Genomic DNA, 20,327 nt, shown 5'->3' with positions numbered 1-20,327 from the left:
AGAGATTACTTTTTGCTTTGGGTTGTATATATACGACTATGCCTCAATGATGATATGTAATATATGTGTAATTTTAAAAATTGAAAAACTTGTTTTTGAAAACCCATTCACTGATTGGCTTGGGATTGAACTTGTTTGTGGCTAGAATGGTCTCCCCGCTCGACCAATATGGATAGCTTGAGTACCTATGTGAGACTTTTGAGCCATTGTTGACTGGTACATCTTATTTCAGTCATTCTTTTCATGTGTGTTAGATTTTCCTTCCTGTAATTTGATTCTTGGATTTGCTTTACGATTATTTGAGACTTATGATGCAATGTGGAAGAGTGATTGAAGTTCCTCTTAGATAATTAGAGCCAAAACTTCTTAGGTGTTTGATGCTTATTCTATTTTCTTTTTATTTTACATTAACTCTTAGGATGAACCAATTTGAGCCACGATTTCCCTTCTTTGTCGCCTTACATTTTACGCCTGAGAGCCTTTTTGTAGGTTTATTTGATGGAGAATCAATGTATTAATTTATGCCCTGTTGAGTTATGTTTGGAAAATAAAGAGAAAGAAAAAAAGAAGTTAGTTAAAAACAAGAGCAAAAATGAAAAAATTCAGAAAAATAAGTTTGTGTATGCTCTAAGTTTCAAGGAAAAAAATAAGTTGAAAAAAAAGAAAAAATAATGAGAAAAAGAGGAAAAAAAATGTGAAGTTTTCATGAGAATTCGAGATTGAAATCCATGAAGAAGAAAGAAAGACAATATTTGTCATGGAAATCTATGTTGTCTTGTGAAGGAAAGTGAGAATAAGGGCATGCTTGTATGTTGTGCGGAGGATATAAGGTTGGTTTGAACCCGACATTTGACTATGTAGTGGGATTAGGATTTTTGTTATTTTTGAGCACCACATTCCCAAATGACATCGTCCAACCCCATATAACCAAGCCTACCTTTATTTAGGATCTCATGACTTCCATACTTGCATCATCGCTTTACAAGTGGAGAAAATCTATTAGCAAATCTAAAGAGGACAATTGCATGAAGTCGACGTGCATAATTGCGATTAGGATGAGTGATTTCTTATTCTAACCCTTGTAAACACATGAGTGGCTTGTTTGTTTTATTTTGCACAACTAAAGTGAGATGCTATTCATATATGACTGAGTTGGTTAGGGGAGATGTGTGGAAATATTGGTTGTCAATTTCGAGTGCTTGAAGTTTATGGTGGTTTTATAATCAATGACTTACATTTCTTGTTTTTTACTTGGTTTTAATTCATTGGCACATATATTCTTGCTTGAGGGGCTATCTTACTCTTCTTGTGTTTCATGTTTCAATGCTTGAGGACAAGCATTGATCTAGCTTGGGGGAGTTTGATAAGTCGATATTATACCATTATTCTTGGGTTATTTGGAATGCATTTACCATAGAATTTCAACTTATAGTTCGTGTTTTTGTATGTTTTATCCAAGTTGGACTCGATTTCTTCTATTCTGGTTGTTTGGTTGTTATATTGTGATTTCAGGATGAAATGGAGCATTTAGAATGATGATGAGGATGCCACGACATTTTGAGGTGGATTGGAGAGCTTTGCTGGAGTGTTAGATGATGATTGATGATAATGCTACATGGCCGTGTACCATAAGCTACATGGTCGTGTGATTCTTCCATCCACGCTTACATGCTACATGGCCGTGTACCCTTAACTACACGGTCATGCGATAGTTCCAAGTATGAATGTTTGCTACATGGTCGTGTACCACGAGCTACACGGTCGTGTGATGCCATCTCCATATGAAGTCTACCTACACGGTCGTGTACCTCTCAGCTACACGATCGTGTACGTATATGATGAAATCTAAAGATCAAGTATAGGTCAGCTACACGGTCGTGTACCCATCAGCACACGGCCGTGTACGTGTGCGCAGAAGATTTATTTCCTTTATTATTTTATGTTTATTTTTAGGAAAGTATAAATAGGGGTTTTAACCCTATTTTAAAACATCTAATTTTCATTATAGCCTTTTCCATTCTACGTTGTTTTGTGAGAGAGAACATAGAACTCCATTGAAGCATTCATCTTAATTCAATTTCAAGTATTTCTCTTTCATTTTTAATCTCTTTAATTTTCTATTGTTATTATGTTTTCTTTAATTATTTGTCTTGTTATTTCTATTATCATGTGTGAGTAGTTTCATAATCTAGGGTTAGGTTGAACCCTAATATGGATTGATGTGTTATTTGATTCCCAATTCCCAATTTAATTAATTTATAATTCCTCTTTGTTAGGGTTGGTTTTATTATCAATTATTAACTAGAAATAGTATTATTGAATGTGATTAGGTTTACAACGAAAGTTGATTCTTAATTGATTTTAGAACCCTAATTAAAAGTTGGAGCTTTTATGCATGAAAATAGCTAATTGTTCTTGCTAGGACTTATAGGATGCCGTTCTCAATGTCTTTAATATGTATGATTCCATGAAAATAGGTATGATTGCATGTTAGGGAAGCTATTAGTTGATCGAAAGAAACTCTTAGTATTGTTTTAGGGAGCATCTGTCCTGTGGAATGTTTATTGATTTAATTGAGGGAAAGGGATTGTTCTATTGCATTGATTCATGTTAGTGGGGATACTTAATCTTAGATGTTTTTAGTTCTTGATTAATTCCATAGTATTATATTCATTGCTTATTAGTTGATATTGCTCTTAGTTATTAATTCTATCGATATTGATTGGTTACTCGCTTAGTATTTACTTGAGTCTATTTAATTAGTTGAACCATAGTCTCTTGGGATCCGACCCTTACTTGCCCGTCTACATAGTAGTGGTCTTGTTAGGTTATTTTTGTTAGGTACGCGACACGCCTATCAAATTTTGCAGCTCTCCCCCTTCCCCGCAACCTGACCCGAGCACTCACACACCCTCCTTGCAGCTCGGCCAGCCTGTCACTCCTCCCTCTCCCCCACCATCGCTCCTTGACCAAACAACAACACGCCAAAAGCCTGTACCTATCTCCCACAGCATGATCACAAGAGCAAAATATGGTATCGCTAAGCCTAATTCTAAATATTTTCACAATTTAAACACCATGACTACACCTAACATCTCTCCTTTACCCAAGGACCCCGTTAGTGCTATTCGTGATCCAAATTGGAAAAATGCAATGTTAGATGAATATAATGGTCTTATTAATAATGATACATGGGAATTGGTTCCGAGGCCACCGGATGTTAATGTTATCAGGTTAATGTGGATTTTTCATCATAAGAAAAAATCTGATGGTTCATTTGAGAGGTATAAAGCAAGGCTTGTAGGTAATGGGAAAACTCAGAGGCAAGGTATTAATTGTGATGAAACTTTTAGTCCGGTTGTAAAACCGACAACCATTCGCACTGTTCTAAGCATTTCTCTTTCGAAATCATGGCCTATTCATCAATTAGATGTCTTCTTGCGTGGATATCTCAATGAAACAGTCTATATGCACCAACCTATGGGGTGACAAGAGTCATCCTGATCATGTTTGCTTACTCAAAAAATCTCTTTATGGTCTCAAACAGGCTCGTGGAGCCTGGTATCGGCGATTTGCAGATTTTGTCACCACAATTGGGTTTTCTAACAATAAATCTGATACTTCTTTGTTCATTTACAAACAGGGTTCAGAGATGGCTTACATTATGTTATATGTTGATGATATTATTCTGACAGCATCTTCTACTCATCTCAGAAAACATTTTATGACTCTTTTGGGAAATGAATTTGCTATGAAGGATCTTGGTCCTCCGAGTTTCTTTCTAGGGATTGCAGTGACTCACAGTACAACTAGTATGTTTTTGTCCCAGAAACAATATGCTACAGAAATCATTGCCAGGGCCGGAATGTCAAACTGTAGCCCATGTCATACGCCTGTTGACACTAAACCAAAACTTAGTGCCTCTGCTGACGTCCCATATGAGAATCCCACTAAGTATCGAAGTCTGGACGGTGCATTGCAATATCTTACTTTTACTCGGCCCGACGTCTCTTATGTAGTACAGCAGATATGCCTTCACATGCACAATCCCAAAAACGAACATATGAATGCCCTCAAACGTATTTTATGTTATCTGCAAGGTACTTTATCTCATGGTCTTCATCTTTATAAATCTTCCTTCAAAAAGCTCATTTCTTATACTGATGCTGATTGGGGAAGATGCCCTGACACCCGACGCTCCACTTCGGGTTATTGTGTTTTTCTTGGTGACAACTAGGTCTCTTGGTCATCAAAACGACAACCGACTTTGTCCAAATCTAGTGCAGAGGCCGAGTACCGCGGCGTTGCTAATGTTGTCTCTGATTCTTATTGGATCAGAAATTTACTTCTAGAGCTACATTGTCCGATCACTATAGCAACCGTGGTATACTGTGACAACGTGAGTGCCATTTATCTTTCCAGTAATTCGGTGCAACATCAACACACCAAACATATAGAAATGGGCATTCATTTTGTTCGTGAAAAAGTAGCTAAAGGCGAAGTTCGGGTTCTCCATGTTCCCTCCCGTTATCAGATTGCAGATATCTTCACAAAAAGACTTCCTCGGGTTCTATTTGATGATTTTCGGGACAGCCTTAGCGTTCGTGCACCTACCACTACAACTGCGGGGGTGTGTTAGAATATATGATATAATTATTATATATTCAATTTATTGCACTTATCGTTATTTTAGTTAAGTAAATATTTTAATGTATATCTTAGCATGTATATGGCCTAACTTGTAGGCTTATGTTTTCTTGTCAACAGCCATAATTGTAGGCTTATAGTTGACTTGTATGCTGTATATATTTGCACAGTATTGCTAATGAGAAGGCATCGAATTCCATTCTTTCAATTACATTTGATGATTGAGTCAAAATTTAATCGAATCATGTTCTTGATTTAGGGTTTAGGGATATTTGATTACGAGTATTTGGTTATTTTCCCAATTATATTTATTTGTTCATGTAATTTCCTGATTTAGTCTATAATTTCCTGGGACAACTGTGTATCTTTTTACAGAAATTGTTGGGTCTTAATGTAAAGTTTGTTAAATGTACTTATATGTTTTGTTTTGTGATATGAATTGAAAGGCATCTGTTTGTCCTTTGGAGATGGAATCGTCGAATTCAAATGAAAAGAAACAAGTACAAGAACGAGTGGGTTTGAAACAAGTACAAGAACGACTGCTTATGATTGACCTTATGGGGTTGAGCCGTTAAGGTATCATACCGGGGAGATGCCAGATGCTGATGAATTACGCAGAAGATTTGCAAAAGGTTTTAAAGAGCATATTAGAAAAAGAACCATTACTAATATGGATCAAGCTCCTAAACAGTAAACAGGACTGATTCTAACTTCCTAGTCTTTCAATAATTTCATTTTTAGGAAAACTTTTTAGATTTTTGCTACTTTCTTTAGTTTAGTGATTGATATCAACAGGGTGGCATCGTCTGGGTCAGGTGAGAACCTAATATTTCAGTTGGAGAATGTGCTTATACTTGATTTAATTCTTCCTGGTTGAAAGAAACCAAAGGATAATATCTGTAATGGTGGATATCATGACATTATCTGGTTATCCGAGGTGCTTCTGTCTGGCTGCCTTTTGTATTCCCTGAGAAATTGTTTGTTATTTGCATGATAGTAGCATTCCTTTTTTTTTTTTTTCCTTCTTTTGGGATTCAGCAATTATCCTGATAAAGTTATTGTTATATAAATATGTAGGTGGGAAGGAGTATCATTTTTTTTTTTTTTTTAGAGAAGCCAGAGCAAGTGCATGACTTACAGGACGAATCTGTGAAGCAAAACACAGAAATTCTCCAGAGACTCCCATGTCTTGAACTTTGAATTATAAATAAATAACAAAGGAGCAAATGTCTGGTTTATCTAGAGAATGTTGTTTGCCAACTAATGTAAAATTCAGTTCATAAGGATCGAAAGCAAAAGCTCTCCCTAACTTAAATCCTTCAGGCAACCTCAAAGTAAATATCATAACTTTTTTTAATGGGGAAAACAGTTTCAAAAATAATTAAACATAAGGAATCTACAATGATTATATAGATCGGTAAACCACATATTGTAGAGAAAATAACTTGCTACTCGTATTAAAAATACATTCAAAGTAAGGAATTTTTTCATTACCTACAAATAAAAAATTAAAAACTGAAACATGCTACTCACTTGTAGAAAAGGCATTTCCTTTTCAGATTTGACAATGCAATTAAATAAAGATTAAAGCTTGAATATTGATTGAAAATGGCAAGATTCACGAAAGACAGATTAATAGCTTTACACTATCACTCTCAAAATAGCTTGAGGTTATCACTCTCTAACCATGACTTATTTAAAGGACCTAGCTAAATAATACTCCCTCCGTCCCTTAATTAGATTTCTACTTCTAGCATTTATTCCTAACTTAAGGGACGGAGGGAGTACAACTTTACTAACTTTACTACCCTTTGTCTTTACCTAATTTGAGATTGAGAAATCAAACCAGGGCAAATACCATTATAACGGAGATCGTTTTGGAGGCAAGATGGACTTCTTCCTTCTTCTAGTGCGAGTGCAAGAATAGCTAACTTTAACCGGTGACCCTCTAGCATTTTCAACTGGTGACCCTCTAGAATCAAGCGTCTTCAACGTATAGATAGACGGACTATATATCAAGCACATTCTCTCTTAATGAAATTGCCTAAGAGGACCGCTGAAATCTGGAACCTGCTATCCAGATCTAAAATTGTAGGTAGATAATGTTCCTGGCATTGCGATGATTAGGACATCATTGTACAAAAACAGGGGATTAAAATATGTGCAAAATACATCTTTGATGTCACCATCGCGAGGATATTTATCTTCCTCACACCAGTGCACATTCATGTAATCAGCAAGACATGGAAACCTGAACGCAGCAGGTACCCAATGAGGGGGTTCATTATAGTCCTTCAACTGCCAAATCTTTATTTCATATATATAAGCACAAACATAGTGAATACAACCGTTGTATTCTCCCAAGCAACGTCTTAGGGAAGTATTCTCATCTGATGTTATATGTGGCAACTTGATGACTTGGCACGACTCTTTTCTGATGTCAAATACTACCACATAGAAACCTTCGCACACAACATGAATACCATTGCGGGATGAATTATGTGTAATCCAGTGACATCGATCAGATACAAAGGCATGGCTTTCAGGACGAATCCTTGAAGCAAAACACATAAATTCTCTAGTGACTCTCCATGTCTTGGTCTTTGAATTATAAATAACAAAGGAGCAAAAGTCTGGTTTATCTAGAGAAAACTGTATGCCAACTAACGTAAAACTCAGTTCACGAGGATCGAAAGCAAAAGAAAAAGCAAAAGCTCTCCCCAATCCCAACTTATACTCTTCAGGCAACCTCAAGGAAATCCATTCCCTTGTAGCTGGGTTGCATACATAAAATACTACTGGAAATACTACTGGTTCAAAGGGACGAATTCGGCCACAGATATGACACATGTGCATAGCAATAACCTTACAAGAGCGGCAACACAGTATACCATTTGAGGAGCCAACCAAAGCAGTTGTTTCAGGGAGGAAATCTAATAAACTACTTGTACTTAACTCTCTACTATCCATACTAGTATACAAGGGTAAAAGAACAGCAGTACGACAACAATGCCAAATTTGTTGTGTAAAAATACCAGCAGGGAAACAAGAATTTACCATCTTCGAAGAATAAGAATGTTGAAAAATAGGGTCTGAAACAAAATCATACCACCTTTTACAAGTGCACTTGAACATCAAGACTGACTTAGGAGGTAGGCTTAATAGAATATATTGAACTAGATCAGTACCCAGAACACATAAATTATCTTCCATGTTGTAAATTATATATGTCAGCTAATCCTGTCAAAATAAAAGCAATTTACATAAGATTATATTAATACTTGAAATCTTTTTCTAGGAGATTGAAAAACAAAACAAAAAGGCAAAAATTGTTAAACAATTTCAAAACCAATTATAAATCTTATTTTCAGGATCAATTTTCTTTGAAAATTACATAACTTACTCAACAAAAGTGAAATAACAAAATCACACAATTAACTATGTGTGATTTTGAGGGTAGGAGAAGGAATCTAGGGTGGTATCGGAACATAATTAACTATGATAAACTAACATGATGTCTAACATTAAAGGGTTGTGCAATGCATTAGCAACCAAATTTGATTCAATTATCAAATTATCAAATTTACATAAAAATTGGGATATGTGATTCAATTATCAAATTAGGCTCATAATTTTCTTTTCTAGCACCATAATTGCTGGTTATGATCTTTCCTAATCTTATTCCTCCCTCCGTCCCTTTATTACATACTTGTATTCCTTTTTGGGGTGATCAAAATTAAGTGTCTGTTTCTATTTATAGGTTGTACTTTTTTACAATATTATTCTCTTTTTGATGATTTGTCACCCTTTTTCTTTTTCTTTTTCTTTTTTGTATTTTAACATCAATTCCTAATACTTTCTCTCTCCTAATTCCCAACCACTTTTTCTTTCTCTCTATCTCACTCTAACCCCACATGCATATTTATACTCCCAATTATTAGTTTTAAGGAATCTTTAACTTTCTTAATTCCCGTACAAAATGAGAAATAAGCATGTAATAAAGGGACGGAGGGAGTATTATTTAGAACCAATAGTTCAGAGTTTCGATCAAAGATGAACAATGGATTTTTATGATATTAGTAAGAGATACAACAACTTACCTAATGGAGAACGTGAAGTGAGATGTAGAGTGCGCTTCAATGGAGGACTGAGAGAGAGAGGGGGGGAGCAAGAGGAGGAGGCACTACACTAGGCAAGGGATTTATTAGTGGGCCAGATCCGTCCAATAGACAATGGGCTGAGGGCCTAAGTCTTATACGCGCTAATTTTAAAGTGCACCGTAGTGTACCCATAGGTGTACCACGTCTATACTTCTGAACATTTAGTAAAAAAATATGAATGGATCCTCTCACATGTTCAATGTTACAAATTTTGAACATTTAGTAAAAAAATTATCTAAACATCGCAAATTTTAAAAATTTAGTGAAAAAAATTAACAATCATTGCAATGCACCACGCTTAACTTTTGAACATTTAGAAAAAACAAACCTGAACAATCGCAAATTTTGAACATTTAGTAAAAGTATCTAAACATCACAAATTTTGAACATTTAGTTGATAAATATGAACAATCGCAATGCACCACGCCTATACTTTTGAACATTTTGTAAAAAAAATATGACCATCGCAAATTTGAAACATTTAGTAGAAAAATCTTAACGTTCGCAATTTTGAACATGTAGTATATTAAAATACAACACTATATAATAAACATCAATTTTTCGAAAGAAGTTTGTCTGACTTGGAATAATTGAATAATTTTGTAATATAAACAGAACATTTACTTTATGTAAAATGAATATTTCCTTATAAAACTAGGTTAGGTTCCGTGTCATACACGGTATACTTTAATATTCATTGTTAATTTAATATTATATTTAATTAAAAATATTAAAAATTATCTAAAATTATTGTGAACAAATTTTGACATTATTTTCTTCTTATTTCACGTCTTTACAAAAATATAAACATAGAATATCACGTGAAAGAGTTGTTTAGTCGAATGAGTATTTTAAAATTGTATCGTTGATCATATGGGTAATTTTAAAATTTCAAACACAAATTGATGTATTGTTTTACTTATCATAAATAGGAGTATTTTAAAATTAAATATACAATCTTAAGAGAGTAGGACTTTATTAAAAAAAAAAATTGAGATATTGGTATTAATAAATAAACCCTTTTTCTTGAGATCGTTTAAGGTTGTATGTTGTTTACTCACTAACCATATATCTAATCACAATCAAGTGCAATGTATATATATACCTCATGTGGTCTAAATAGTTTATAACAATAACAACTCATATGTTATTCATTAATTAATGTCTCTGATTTTTTTTAAAAAAAAATTCAATATTAAAAGTTAATTAATTTTGATTTTTCATTAAATATTATGCAATTTTGTTTTGTAAATTCCCATTTTGGTTTTTCCCTACAAATTATTATGTTGGACAACATTTTTTTTTAAGAAGAGTAGTTGGGTAATACTATCTTTAATCTTTGCGATTAAATTCCATCTTTTGTTGTATAGTAAATATATAGCAGAAGAAGTTTCCTCAAGAAAAAAAAATTAATTAAATAGTTGAAGAAGATACATATTTTTGGTGTGATTATTGTAAAGTATATGAAGATTATATTCTTAAAAAAAATCTCAAAGATTAAGTAATTATATGTTGCCAAAAGTCCCAAAATGCATACCTTAGATTGTCAGATCCCTCTATAGAATGTAAAAGATTATTACTTATTTTATACGGTTAATTAAGACAATTATTATTATGTGATAATTTCCTAAAATAAAAGTTTTTAAAAAGATTGCTTTTTTTTCCAAAAATTGAAAAAAAAATAATAAAGACACACCAGAAATTGACACGTGTGGTGTGTCTTGTAGTATATTGTTATTGATTGATTGATATGAACACATAAAATTGCATGTTTATGTTCAATTTTTGTGACGTGTTCATATTTTTTACTAAATGTTTTCATTTTTTATAAAAGCGTTCAATTTTTTTTTTTTACTAAATGTACAAAAGTATAGACGTGGTGCACCTATTTGTGGTGCAATGGTGCATAGAGGTGCTAATTGAGCAGAGCAACTCGCGAGTAGTTCAAACTCAACTCTGTCAACGCTCGGTCAAAACTCGACTTATGTTGGCTCGTGCTCGCTCAAATCAGCTTGAAACTCGATAAGTGTAAAAGAATTTCAATATTTTTCTATTCTTCTATCTTTAAAAACAAGTATTTACCTTGATACTTAATAAATTAAAATTAATAAAATTGAGGAAAAATTTATGTAAAGAGAAAAAAATATAATCAACAAATGTTTGAATTTAAAGAGACTTAAACATCTAAACGAGCAACTCGTGATCGACTCGGCTCAACTCGATACTTAACGAGCACGGTCAAGAAATCCTCTACTCGTGATCGACTCGCTCGGTTAGCACCCCTAGGCCCCATAGGTGCACATAATAATTACTCCCTTCGTGTTTAATAAGTGTTACAGTTTAACTGGCACATAATTTTAGGCAACTAATTAACTTAATTAAAATAAGAGGTAAGTAGGGGAGTTGGAGTATTAAGAAATTGTAAAAGAAAGATAATGGGGTTAATAGTTTATTGAAAGGTTTCTTCCTTGGAAGGGTTTTTTGGTTCCCTTTAGGGTTTTCCCTTGGAAGGGTTTTTCTAGCCTCCATTGCTAGATTTTTTCTGCTTTTTTGAAGGTTTTCCTCACTTTTTCCTTTTCTCTTTCTCTTTCATCTCTTTTCTTCTGATCTAAATTGTAAATTTTTGTAGGGGCTTCCACTTGTGTATAATACCCCGTATTTCCTAATTAATTAATTAATTATTATTTTTAAAAAGGGTATTTTAGTAATTCAACTTACTATTTAAATCTTGGAGCCAAAATGATATTTGAATTTTGGCGCCAAAAGTATTTTAAAAACAAATTATTATTTTGGATAAGATTTCCCATTTATCCTATTTTAAAAACCGGATTATTTACATATTTCGGATATTTTAATTAAAGCAAAATAATTTTTTTAACTAATTAATTATTATGGCCGAAATTACCTAATAACTAGCTAGGATTTTAGGATTTTCCATGTATGGAAAATCTTATTTTTCATGGTTATTTATTGGTAAATAATTGGTAATTAATTAATTAATTATTATTCTATATTATTTATACAATTATTTTATTCCTTAAAAACCGAGCAAAATATTCCTAAATATATCTAGAGGAATCCGAAAATTAGAGCTATGGTAAGCTCCATATTTTCGGCCCTCATGAAATATTTTGGGGGAATTTAATTGGTAAAATTATATTTTGATTATCTCCCAAAATCTCCTATTTTCCTTAATTCTAATTCTCCATCTTTTTAATATCCAATCATCATATTTTCTTGCCATTCATTCTTCTTAATTATTCCCCAAGTAATTCCAATTTCCTTAATATTTTTCATGACATACATACCTTCCATATTCAATTATACACAATCTCTTTAATATCAAAATTTTCCTTAATACTTTTATTCACTTCTCCAAGTAATCCCTTAAACCCTACTTGTCATTCTTCCCACATTCTCTTGCTATAAGTCTTGCATGAGCTAGCCTATAAATACCCCTCCATACCTCTCACATTCTTCACACCAATTCTCTTTTTTTCTTCTCTTCTTTTTACATAAATCATCCGTTTATCTTTGAAGCCAATTTTCGGACACTTCTGGTCAGTTTTTGGAGTATTGCTGTTTCACAGAAGATTGTTCCTCTTGAAAAATCCTTGAGGTTAGGCTCAAGAATCACCCAATTCGGAGTTATATCAAAGGAGTTATAGCCTCTGCAAGTTCTGCCTATTCTTTCCAACGAAAATTCAATTCTTCTCTTTTCCTTGGTTTCTTATCTTTTCTTCTTCTCTTCTCTTATTCAATTATTATTATTATTATTATTATTATGGGGGATTTATAAAAATTATTATGAGTAGTTTTAATTATATAAAATTAGATTTTTAATGATGTTTATGAAAATTAATTTAAAAGGTTCATGTACATATAGTTGGGGGGTTTTTAGTTGTTGTGATTATTTTTTAACCTTATATTGATTAAGGTTATATTTATTTGTAGGGTGTGTTCGATCAAGAATCTTAAAGTTCCTTTTGTGTGTGTTTGCTAAGCGAGGATCAAGGTACCTTAGGTGGTTAGATACCTTGAAAGTGATTGGTTTGAATAAGCATGTTTGAATGATTTTTGATGATTGAATTAAAATATGATTTATGAAATAAAAGCATGTTTAAATAAATTGGAGTATTGATTTTATATCATGTTTTAAATAATTAAAATTATTATTCATGTTTAAAAGGTTTGATTTTGAAAGCATATGGATTTAAATAAAAAGCGAGTTTGAATTATTATTATTAAAGGTTGGAATTATTGGATTTAAAGAGGATTTATTGAATTATTATTATTTATGCTTTACAAGCATGTTGGTAATCCCACTATGCGGATTTGGTTTATTGATAAGGCCTTGGACTTTGTATGACCGGGTCTTTCCTCTAGAATAGCCTTGTAACATAAGGAGACTAGCTTGGGGAGTGTGCACACTCAGGAGAGGAATTGGTTTATTTGGTTTTATTGGTTTTAATATGAGGAATTGGTTTTAAAATAATTAGAATTGGTTTTATTGATTATTGAGATTGGAATATTGAGAATTGGTTTTGAATCATGAGTTTGGAATTATTGGATTAATTATTGGAATTGGTTTTAAAACATGTTTGCGAATAAATTGAGTTTAATTATCTTACACTTATCGTACTTAGCATATTTTGCTAACTCGTACTTCCTATTTGTTTTGGTTCGTCCTGTTTACCGTAATGGTAAGCAGTGTTATTTCAGGTGGAGTGAATAAATTGATGCATTGGAGTCCCGGGATTTGGTTTCATCTAAATTAGGAGTTTTGGTCTTGTATTTAATTTGAGTACTCATGACATTGGTTCTATAATAAAGAAGAGTTTTGAAGTTTCCGCTGCAAAGTATTGATTTATTTAGTAAGTGTGAGTAGCCTTGCTGTAGACACCCATTTGTGTCTCCCCAAAACCAAACCCAGTGATGAATACCTTTTGCGTCGAATGATAATCGAATAAAGTGAAAGTGTGAAGGGTCACGTGTTGCGGTTAGTTTTTATTTAAAATTCTTTCTTTCTATTTTCAAAAAACAACTCTATTTTATGAAAACAGCCAATCCAGTTTAGTTTGGTCCCCGACTAAGGTCCAATAATAGTGTAGTTGGATGGGGTTTGCAAAGAGCTTTCCAACGATATATTATAAGCCCAATTCCGATGAATAACGAGGAAGTTATGGCCAAAATACTAAACTGGGCCCAGTTGATCTTTACATGTGGTCCGATGATATAGGGGAGGGCCCAATGTTAATTATTATTCCTAAATTTATTAGAATTAATTATAGTCTTCTAGAATTCTCTAAAAGGTTCTTTTAAGTCCTAATAAAATTAGAATTAATAATTATATTTTGATAAGTTTTACTTGGAATAAATATTATTTTATATACGATTTCAGTTTTCATACGGACTTTACGAGTCAATTTTGATTGATAAGTGGACTCCGTGTTTGAAAGCGCGTAGGAATCCAGACTGTCGTTGCGCGACAAGCCTTGTCGCCACGCGACAGAGCTTGTCGCCAAGCGACAAGTCTGGTTTTGCGGCGACAGCGTGGAGTTTTATTCCTTATCAAATTCTACCTATTTTCGGACTGTTTTCTTATAAATAGGGTCCTGAACCTCCGTTTTTATTCATCAAGAATCAAGGAATTCCAATCTACAATCAATCTATTCTCTAAATTCTAAGCTCTCATCTCTTTATCTTTTCACAAACAAAATTCCACATACACGAGATCTAGAAACACCTAGCCGAGTTCGAAGTTGCCTTCGCCCTAGACATGAAAGGTTATAATTTCCGAGGGTTTAGTCCCTAATCTCTATTTCAATTATTTAATTTAATTGTTTGATTTTATATTTTTTTTGAAGTTACTGACGCGTGTATTTTGTTATTAGAAAGAGATACGAGGCATCCAAGTAAGTACTTTAATTGTTTAATTGATCTTATGGTATAGAAATCATGTTAAGATTGTTATTTATTAATTCCTAGCATCATGGTTAGGATGTTATTATTGCTTTCTAGTATAATGTTTAGGGTGCTTCCTATGCTTTCTAATATCATATCAATATCATGTTAGTATCATGTTAGGGCTAAAGCTTTGATCTTTACTGCTTAGTGACATGTTAGGATTTGTTACTGATCTTGTTAGTATCATGCCTAGGATCTTGCTAATATTATGCTTTAACATGATTATAATTGTTATGATTATTATGATAATTATTATGTTGCTTGATATTATATTTTATTTGTTGTTGCTTGATCACACCTTTTTATGCATGTTTAAAGGGAATTTGTACTTGTAATCACGCTTAATAAGATAATTAATAATCTTGTTTAGGCTAATTTGATTATAATTCAAGTGATCGCCAATAATAGTTTTATTTGTGCATTAATATTCAACCAACATAGATAAACAGGTTTAGGGTTAACCTAATGTTTGCATGTTAGTCAGAAAGCGCACATGAATACAAGAAGAATGAAGAAGAGGCCTATTTTTAGGGCAGGTTCAATCTCTTTTAGGTTGGATTTGTACCTTCATCCCCGAACCCTATTTGGTTCAAGACCTTTTGGAGTTGACGATCTCATGGATCATTAAGGGGTGTAATCTTCACCTTGTGAACGGTTTACAAGTTCCTAAAACTTGTTGGCGACTCTTTTGCTCTAGCTTCCTTCCCTTTGGACGTCACCATACTTAAGTGTATGATCACAGTGGGGCTCAAGTGTGGGATGGCTTGAAATATTCCCTACACTTGCGTAATCACGCGGCGGTAATACGCCTAAGTCTATCTCTACGGTATAATTATACGTATTATACTAGTATTTCCGTAGAGGAAGATTTGGGGGTGTTACATGGTGTTTTTACCGGTGGTAAGCCTCAAAAAAAAACTTTTTAATTGCTTTCAATAAATGGATCCCATCTTTATGATGGTGTTTATTCAATTAGGGTTATTTTCTTTGTTTGTTCGTGTGCTAAAGTTTGAAGATTTAGGGTTTCATCGTCTCCAGAAGTATCTAGAAGGCCATATGAGTTTTTTCACTCAAACAACTACTCATCCGTGGATCTCAAGCTGAATTAGTGCTAACTCACATATTGTATTGGTTCGGATGAAGTTTTTTTATTAAGGCGACCGTTGATCGAATTTGCGATGTAACTAGTTCTAAGGTGATTTGTACTTGTATTGGAATTTCAGATTTCCTAGGAATTGTTTGTAAGTGCCGTTTGGCTATCTTTCATTAATGAAATCCTTTTTCTTCTCGTAAAAAAAATAGTTTATTGAAAAGTAATGAATGTGAGAAGAATAATATAATAAAAAGTAGCAGTGGGTTTAGATGGGGGCCATGAGAGAAGAGAAATATAATATTTAAATGTAGTTTTTTACCAAAAAAAGGAACTGTAACACTTACTAAAATTCGACCGGATTTGGTAATTGTAACACTTATTAAAACACCGAGGGAGTATTGAGTATTGACCAAACTAACATTTAAATTCTAACACAGCCCAATACCAAAACTACAAATTTTTAACCAAAAAAAAAAAAAAAAAAAAAGTTTTTAAAAAAGAAAACCCTAGTGAGGGTAAAATGGGTAACAAAAATAAATAAACAAGAAGCAGAAAAGCTGGACTGCAATTCACCTATATATTCCCTTAAACCCTTCCGCCTCTTTCAAATTCTTGCAAAACGCTCCTCTCTCTCTCCTCCTTAAACCCTAAACCCCTATTTTTCATCTTCGATCTTCCGCCATGTCTATGCAATTTTGGGGTATGTTTAATCAAACTCTTCAATTTTTCTTTGATTTCTTAAATTTCTGGATTTTTGTTGTTTTTCGTGTCAATTTTACTTGATTTTGTGTTCGATATTTTTACGCGGAGTTTTCATTTTGATTTTTGTTTATTATTGCTGGAGTTTTATTTGATTGTATGATATTAGCTGTTTTGATTGATGGACTTGTGTTGTTTGTGATTATATGTGTGTTGATTTTAGGTTTTGGTGTTTTTGATTCAGTTTTCTGTAGTTTTGAAATTCGTGAATATATTCGCTGTTTGATTGATGATGATATATGAATTTTCATTTGATTTTATGTTGGTGTTGATATATAATGTGAAATTTCATGATAATTAGTACTGAAATGTAGCTTAAACTGTGTAAAAAAAATTTGCTGAAGTTTTGAAAGTTTGAAATGAACCATAACATAAGGTGTAAAAAAAATTTAAGATTATGATTCTAAAATATAATTAAATCAGAAAAATTTTGAATGCTGGAATGTTGTTTTTGCCGTCACCTATTTAGCTAATTGTTTTAGGTAGTTCATAGTCTCAATTAGATTGAATAGCTCTTATTGCCGAACACGGTTGTAATTAGGTCAGTTTTACACTTTTACCCCATTTTTAGGGGTATGTGGAACTTCAGTTTTCACCTGTTCTGTCATTTATGTTTGTTTTGGAGTGTTCTTGTTGTGAAAATGAGAGTGTATGCAATTTTAGGCTTAATGTTATGATGAATGAGTGTGGCTTTTCCTTGGCATGTGTGCCAGTCTATTGCGGGCTTGCGGCGACAGTAGCTCTTCAAGTGCTAAGTCATTTTGCGCATTTGTTGTTGTATAGGTGTTGAGGTTAAGTCCAAGGTGTCTAGCAAGGTGGAACTCGAATTTGGCAATGTCATCCATCTATCTCAGGTACATGAATTGGTACCTAGAATTCTTGGCTTTGATTAAATGCTGGAGTTTATAGTAGGCTTACTTTGGTTTTTCTGTTTTGTCAGGCTACACTAAGTGACGTGAAAAAGGATAACGAGCCTGTAGTACTTCGTGTCAAGGTAGATGGCAAGGATCATGTTCTTGGAATTCTAAGCCAGTCCACCCCTCAATTGTCCTTCGACTTGGTGTTTGATTCTGAGTTTGAGATCTCGCACAACTACAAGAATGGAAGCGTTCACTTTTTGGGATACCAGACAGAGATGCCCATGAGATATCCTTGCTAACCAATTTTTAGCTTTAATTTGTTTCATTGGTCTTATATTGAATATTGCAATTGAAAGTGATTGATGCTCTAAAATTTTAACATATATTAGATGTGCAGAAATAGTTTCTTTAGTTTGTGCGAATAACGCTAGTAGTTCACACCTGACCTGTTGAATGTGTTGTTCAGGTTTTTTTTTTTTTTTTTTTTTTTTTTTTTTTTTTTTTTAAAAAATTTTTTTTTTTATGTTATTCAATTGCTTAAAAGAATTTATTTCTATTTTGACTTGTATTATCTGGCTTCCTTGACTTTGTTTCTTCTTGTGCCACTGATGATGAAATGATGTCTGATGACGATGATGAATCAGATGAAGAGGTTCCAATTTTGCAGCAAGAAAATGGTAGATATTTTTTTAGAACAAAGTATTTGAGTTTTGTGTTTATTTTATGCATGGCCTGATGTTATTATGTCTCAGGAGTAGCCGCTGCTGCAGCTCCTAAGCCAAAGGCTGCTGCGAAGCCTGTCAAAAATGCTCCTGTTGAAGAAGACAGTGATGAAGATGATAGTGATGATGATGACTCTAGTGATGAGGTACCACCAACTCATAGTCTTACATAATATTTAGATGTGTTAACTGTTGCACAAGTTAATCTTTTTTTTTTTTTTTTTTGTTATGATTGTGGTATATATGTTGACCTGGAGTATGTATTGCTATTGCAGGACATGCCAACACCTTTCAGCAGTGAAGTTAGTAGTGACAGCGACGATGATGAAGAGGATGATGACCATGATGATGAGTCAGATGAGGACACACCAGCAAAGGCACCTGCAAAGGTGGGCATTCGTTTTACTATCTATGAAGTATATAATATAGTTGTATCAAGTTAGCATTGTTTATCTTATGTATTTGTGTTTTAGGCTGCATCTGGCAAGAAAAGGCCTAACGCTGATGCTAAGACACCCGAGTCTAAGAAGGCTAAGCTTGTCACTCCCCAGAAAACAGGTTGGCTTTCAGTGTCCAGTTGCAGCATATCTTCCTCTTTTATACAGTTGCGCATGTTGTATCTTGCTTTAGACTGACAATTCCTATGTGATCGTCTGCCAGATGGAAAGAAGGGTGCTGCTCACACAGCAACCCCCCACCCGTCGAAGAAAGGTGGCAAGACTCCTGGTGACAAGTCAGCTTCCAAGTCCGCTGGCTCAGCATCTTGCGATTCTTGCAAGAAGTAAGTCTATTCTAAGATTTGTATACATCTAATTTGTAAACTTGAAATGTCTCTGGTTTGAAGCTGACATGTTGTGTCAATGTTTTGCAGGACCTTTAACTCAGACGTTGCTCTGCAATCTCACAACAAGGCCAAGCATTCTGCCAAGTAGAGTGTTCATCATTTAAATGGGTTTTGTATGAATGATTAGTGAAAAGAAGAGGGGAAGGAGCTTAGTCTCAAATTTTGGTGTCTTTTTTTGGTTTTTTGGGTCTTCAATTGTTTGTGGGAGGGATGTGACTATCTGTCGGAGGATGTTATCTAGATCAGAGTAGAACTTTCAATATTATGTTATTCCTGCAAAATATTTGCTATATCAATGATTAAGTCGAAATTTTATGAGTACTTGTGTTGTGTCGTGTCTGTTTCCACTGTAGTATTATGTCTGTCTGCTTATGGTGTTGCTCATTACCTCCCCCCTCTGAATTGGGGATGTTTCTAGAAATATGGGAGAGATGCACCAGTCATACGGAGTAATTACTTAGGGGTACAATTACCTTAAATGCTCTTTACCTGCTTATCTTCCACATGTATACTTAAGGTCTGTTCTGATTGATTGAGTTGAACTAAATTGAATATTTTATGAGAGAAGAAAATTACGAACTGAACTGAAAATAATCTAAAGAAAATAGGCCCCTAGTGATTGGTATCCCCTAGAAGTAACAAATCCTGCCATATTCATTTGTTTTTTAAAATGAATTCAGTAAAAATTGCCTTCATAAAACATGTTTATGTTAATATTGTGTTTTGATGTTCTACTATTCAGTATTGCTATCAAGGGTTAACTGTATGATTGAAAAATTGTTCAGATATATAGCATGATTTCATATTAAAAAAAAAGGGTCTGCATAATATAAAGACATACATACATTAGAAACCAGAAAGTACCGACTTATTCTAGAAATTCTGAGGAGTTACTGCGAATAGAACAATCACTAGCCAAGGAAAGGATTGAAGGAATGATTTTCGGCAAGCGAGTCGTAAAAGAAAAAAAGTTCACCACCCCTCTTCAGATGAAACAACAAGAAACAAGCTTCAGTAATTCCTTTCGAAGGCTTTAAACTGGTGATCGAAACTCCTCGATAACATACAATATGCAAACGGAACCCTCCAACATTGCCAAAAAATGTTAACCCATACGCGAGTCATGGTTAAAAAAAAAAAAAAAAATAAATTCAAACACATCTGTTTTGGGGCATTTTTAACAAGTGTTGATATATATCCTAATATCTACAACGGCCTAACTTGGAATTCGTTAATCACTTGCTCCCTAAAAAGCTACTTGTACTTCCCCAGTTC

At 33.6% G+C, this 20,327-nt stretch overlaps 1 protein-coding gene across 1 annotated transcript; it reads left to right on the top strand.

Moving 5' to 3' along the window:
• Nucleotides 1-16,447: 16,447 nt before the first annotated feature.
• LOC145587860 (histone deacetylase HDT1-like) lies at nt 16,448-19,373 on the top strand. Its single transcript, XM_081644534.1, has 9 exons — nt 16,448-16,567; nt 17,410-17,480; nt 17,567-17,772; nt 18,093-18,163; nt 18,239-18,354; nt 18,484-18,597; nt 18,682-18,766; nt 18,869-18,989; nt 19,080-19,373. Exons 1-9 carry the CDS (start codon nt 16,549-16,551, stop codon nt 19,138-19,140), a joined length of 864 nt encoding a protein of 287 aa, XP_081500660.1. The 5' UTR covers nt 16,448-16,548; the 3' UTR covers nt 19,141-19,373.
• The last annotated feature ends 954 nt before the right edge of the window (nt 19,374-20,327 follow it).

This window comes from Chenopodium album, chromosome 17 (genome assembly GCF_948465745.1).
Source record: "Chenopodium album chromosome 17, dcCheAlbu1.1, whole genome shotgun sequence".
NCBI lineage: Eukaryota > Viridiplantae > Streptophyta > Magnoliopsida > Caryophyllales > Amaranthaceae > Chenopodium > Chenopodium album.
This window is presented reverse-complemented; position numbering and strand designations above follow the sequence as displayed.

Coding starts and splice junctions, on each gene's coding strand:
- LOC145587860 (XM_081644534.1), top strand. Junction 18,164..18,238: donor AATTTTGCAGCAAGAAAATG/GTAGATATTTTT, acceptor ATTATGTCTCAG/GAGTAGCCGCTGCTGCAGCT. Junction 18,355..18,483: donor ATGATGACTCTAGTGATGAG/GTACCACCAACT, acceptor TTGCTATTGCAG/GACATGCCAACACCTTTCAG.